Genomic DNA, 1,843 nt, shown 5'->3' with positions numbered 1-1,843 from the left:
ATGCCGTCTTTGGTAAGTGCATACTCAATGCTAAAGTAGGTTATTCGATAATTTTTTACATTTTATAGGGAAAACAATGGAAAACATGCGGAAACGCGTCCGTATTGAGCTAATCTCCAANGAAACGCATCCGTATTGAGCTAATCTCCAGTCCCGAACGTCTAAGCAAGCTCGTAAACCAACCAACCTTCAACGACTGTATCAAATACGGTGAAAGGTTGTGCGCCGTCATAATGGACACAAAGATGGTCAAGTTTATCAAACCAATATACGTCGGTTTAGCAGTGCTTGACATTAGCAAGACGCTAATGTACAAGTACTTCTACGACGTATTGAAACCACATTATGGCAGTGCAATCGAATTGGTTTACATGGATACTGGTGAGTACAACCGTACAGTAGAAATATTTTTTATATTTATATATTGTTAATTTTTCTCAGACTCCTTTATATACCTGCTCAGAGTAGGCGACTTCTACCAGGATTTAGCTGGTAGCCCTGATTTACTGGTGCACGTGGACGCATCTAGCCTGCACAAGGATCACCCTTGCTACTCCACCGATAGAAAGAAGATGCCCGGCTTGTTTTCAGACGAGACCGGTGGCCTCACTCTCTTTTTAATTTTTCTCAGACTCCTTCATATACCTACTCAGAGTAGGCGACTTCTACCAGGATTTAGCTGGTAGCCCCGATTTACTAGTGCACGTGGACGCATCTAGCCTGCCCAAGGATCACCCTTGCTACTCCACCGATAGAAAGAAGATGCCCGGCTTGTTTTCAGACGAGACCAGTGGCCTCACTCTCTTTGAGATCGCTGCACTTCGATCAAAGTGCTACGCATTTGACATGGAAGGCAGCGAACTCATAAAGTCTAAGGGGATCCGCGGACACGTCGTTCGGAACCATCTGTCTTTGGACGATTACAAACGGTGTTTGTTTGAAGACGATGGTGACGATGGTGACGATGCGTCAAAACGAGAATTGGCTGGAGAGAATGCCCGTGCGGTCATCGGAGTGATACGTGGTGGTGAGTGTCCACCGATATTATCGCTACCATACACTCCGTACCGGCAGAACGTGTCAATCCGTTCGTTTGAGCACGAGGTACGGACTTTACGTACAACCAAGTTGGCGCTTAACCGTTTTGATGATAAGCGCTACACGCTCAACAACAGAATCGACACGTTGGCCCACGGGCATTATGCTATACCACCACCGGAAGACCTATAGTTTTTAAGTTCTTATCATTGTAAAAAAAATATCGTCAAGAATTGAAAATTTTTTTTTTTTTTGTAAATATACATGTATATAAGTAGTTTTAAAACATTTTTTTAATGTAACATAATGTAGTAAGAAATTGTATTTTTTCTAAAAAAATATATGTATATGCGTGTACATATCTGTAAATATATTTATATATACTAAAAGGTTTTTTTTTTCTCTTCTGTACGGTACAATAGTTGTACGTGTAAGATGCCATAGTATTTAAACTATAGTTACGTAATGAGATGTCACATTTTGATGGTAAGGTATTATCCACCAAAACTCTAAGAATACCCTACTGTATTTTACATGTATCATACAGCTAGGTTTTTGAGCATGTTTTAACCTTTCTGAAGAATTAAAAAGAAGAAAAAAGAGTTTTTTTCATATGATAGAAATAAAATCTTAGATAATAATCATTATTTTAAACATTATTATTTAAACGTATTTATAGTCTTTGTATCCATTATAATTTTAATTACAAGTTACGTTAAAAACGCGATTTTCACAATGTCTCAGTATATAATAATAACAGCACATGTCAATGCAACATACGTTTATTTTAAACAATTTTTTTTTT

The 1,843-nt window shown here is 38.2% G+C and overlaps 1 protein-coding gene across 4 annotated transcripts; it reads left to right on the top strand.

The window, feature by feature from the left end:
• Window positions 1-127: 127 nt before the first annotated feature.
• LOC126909817 (uncharacterized) lies at window positions 128-1,546 on the top strand. Of its 4 annotated transcripts, none has more exons than XR_007705117.1 (2): window positions 128-381; window positions 654-1,546. XR_007705117.1 is itself a non-coding variant. In XM_050692238.1 (2 exons), exons 1-2 carry the CDS (start codon window positions 234-236, stop codon window positions 1,228-1,230), a joined length of 720 nt encoding a protein of 239 aa, XP_050548195.1. In that variant the 5' UTR covers window positions 128-233; the 3' UTR covers window positions 1,231-1,404. The 4 variants fall into 4 exon arrangements, 2 of the variants coding, with proteins under 2 accessions (XP_050548195.1, XP_050548194.1); XR_007705118.1 differs by lacking the exon at window positions 654-1,546 and adding an exon at window positions 464-484; XM_050692238.1 differs by having other exon boundaries at window positions 659-1,404.
• The last annotated feature ends 297 nt before the right edge of the window (window positions 1,547-1,843 follow it).

This window comes from Daktulosphaira vitifoliae, unplaced genomic scaffold, assembly GCF_025091365.1.
Source record: "Daktulosphaira vitifoliae isolate Bord-2020 unplaced genomic scaffold, ASM2509136v1 Scaffold_1425, whole genome shotgun sequence".
Lineage (NCBI taxonomy): Eukaryota > Metazoa > Arthropoda > Insecta > Hemiptera > Phylloxeridae > Daktulosphaira > Daktulosphaira vitifoliae.
Note: the sequence above shows the minus strand (reverse complement) of the source record. Positions and strands in the feature narration are given on the sequence as shown.